The following is a 1878-nucleotide window of genomic DNA, read 5'->3' as shown; positions in this document are numbered from 1 at the left end:
CAGGTGCTGCAGGTTGTTTGGCAGTGCTGGCACGAGCGGCCATCTGCGCTCGCATCTTGGCTAGGCCATTGATTGGAGCCGAGGAAGAGCCAGCCGCGTTGCCTGGTCCGTTGTCGTCAGTTATAGTCGTTCCACCTTCGCGCCGTTTTCATTCTTAAACAATGCCCTTAAGGCAAAAGTAATGATTAGTTAGGTAAAATGTGAGAGAAGATAAAAACATACCTGTTCCACCATTTGAGAAGTCCCTCTGCCCAATCTCTGTCCTCGCACTCACGAATGAAGTCGATGATGTTGTAGTAAAAGGCTCGGTTGTTGAATTCGCCGTCCGCTTCGGACCATTTGTTCTTGTTGCTGATGGCGAAGCGTGCCTGGCAGTAGTAGTAGTATATGAAAACAATAAGTCAGTTGTGTTAAGTACGTCAATTAAAATAAAACTCACCTGAACGCAAGCATATGCTATATGCTCTGCCTCGACAGTAGTCATATCATGCAGGGACGCATTGCACGAACACGTAGCGCGCGAGTCGTCACCTAATGCAGTGGACGGACCTGTAAAAATATGACGCATTATCTAGTAATACAAAATATTAGTAAGATACACGCATATAATCAACTGAAAGACTTACACGCTCGATGAGATAGCCCTGGAACAGGCCCTCGTGCATGGCATCCTCGTCGTACCTGCTGCCAGGAGGATTTCCGGCCCACAGAAACACCGGAAAGTCGATTGAGGTCATACGAATATGTCCGATCTCCATCCATTTTCGGGCCCTAAGTCAAAGAACATCAGATGATCGGATGTCATAAATCGAGTACTTACAATGCGGGATCTCGGTTGAAATCAGCGAGTGCTGATATCGGACAAAGAAAAGAAGCAAGCACAGGGTGATTGATGCCCATATGCGCCCTGGACAGTGAGCCACCATTATAAATTGTAGGCTTCAAACCTTCTTTTAATGGTTCAGGCGCCGCATAGTGGCCGATTTGGACCTTCAAGCGAGTTGCATCGTCCGAACGTGTTCCACTAATAACAGCAGTCATCTAAATAGTATATCAGTACACAGTATATGCGCATATAAGCAGCATATACTCACCTTTCGTGCAATCTGAGTGAGTTCCTTGGACTTCGTGCGATCAGTAATAAGTGATTGGAGTCCCGGAGCCAGTTGAAGCAACTGCTGATAGTTGCGCTTGTACCGATCAAGGGTATTGGTTGAACTATAAAAAAACGGACATCTTAGTGTAGACTTTGCAAAATGAAAATTTGGACTTGCAGACTTGCAAGCCTTTTCTGACAGGATTCGCGCTCAGCCTCCGACTCTTCCAATTCTCCATTCTCCGCGGCCTGCTCTTGCTGTAGGAGTAGACCTACCCTTAGGAGTTTCTCCACGTTGCAAAATAGATCGATGCAACGTGCCATAGCACGTGCTGCCGCAAGATACTCCTCTTGAACTTCGAGTTCGGAGTTGTTCTCTTTCGAGATCTTAGTTTTCCTGATCATAGATTATATTAGTGATCTCGGCGCAAGGAATTTGAATAGAAAACTTACTTGACTTCTCGATCACCTTTATCAGATTTGCACCCGCATTTTTTAGACGACTTCTTAGGGCGAGGTTGCAAGCGTTCCATTGAGGAAATAGAAGAGTCACTGCTGGTGTCGCTCTCTGAAGCTGAGGGGGATCTGGAACGACGTTTGTGCAGCATGCTTAAGATGTGATGCAATGATATCAGTAGAAGAAGTCGTGTGATCAGAATCTGATCAACAAAGGCAAATTTCAATCTCCGAAATCACATGACCCACCTTGTATCCGCTCAATTCTCTAAGTCAAACATATCTCTTCGTCATATCCGAGTCGACGATCATAATCATGAACCGAT

At 45.7% G+C, this 1878-nt stretch overlaps 1 protein-coding gene across 1 annotated transcript; it reads right to left on the bottom strand.

Annotated features, from left to right (window-relative positions):
* F5147DRAFT_157289 (uncharacterized protein) lies at nucleotides 1-1223 on the bottom strand. The gene is made up of 6 exons (XM_041428333.1): nucleotides 1095-1223; nucleotides 821-1041; nucleotides 627-771; nucleotides 440-571; nucleotides 223-368; nucleotides 1-166 (listed from the first exon to the last, which is right to left on the bottom strand). Exons 2-6 carry the CDS (start codon nucleotides 1039-1041, stop codon nucleotides 121-123), a joined length of 690 nt encoding a protein of 229 aa, XP_041293492.1. The 5' UTR covers nucleotides 1095-1223; the 3' UTR covers nucleotides 1-120.
* Between the last annotated feature and the right edge of the window lie 655 nt (nucleotides 1224-1878).

Source organism: Suillus discolor (assembly GCF_016758755.1).
Source record: "Suillus discolor strain FC423 chromosome Unknown F5147scaffold_24, whole genome shotgun sequence".
Lineage (NCBI taxonomy): Eukaryota > Fungi > Basidiomycota > Agaricomycetes > Boletales > Suillaceae > Suillus > Suillus discolor.
Note: the sequence above shows the minus strand (reverse complement) of the source record. Positions and strands in the feature narration are given on the sequence as shown.

Bases quoted from the DNA above. Each gene is read 5' to 3' on its own strand.
- F5147DRAFT_157289 (XM_041428333.1), bottom strand. From the start codon at position 1,041: ATGACTGCTGTTATTAGTGGAACACGTTCGGACGATGCAACTCGCTTG. The intron at 572-626 runs GTAAGTCTTTCA...TTGTATTACTAG, and splicing joins AGGGCTATCTCATCGAGCGT to ATAATGCGTCATATTTTTAC. The intron at 167-222 runs GTATGTTTTTAT...TTTTGCCTTAAG, and splicing joins CTTCTCAAATGGTGGAACAG to GGCATTGTTTAAGAATGAAA.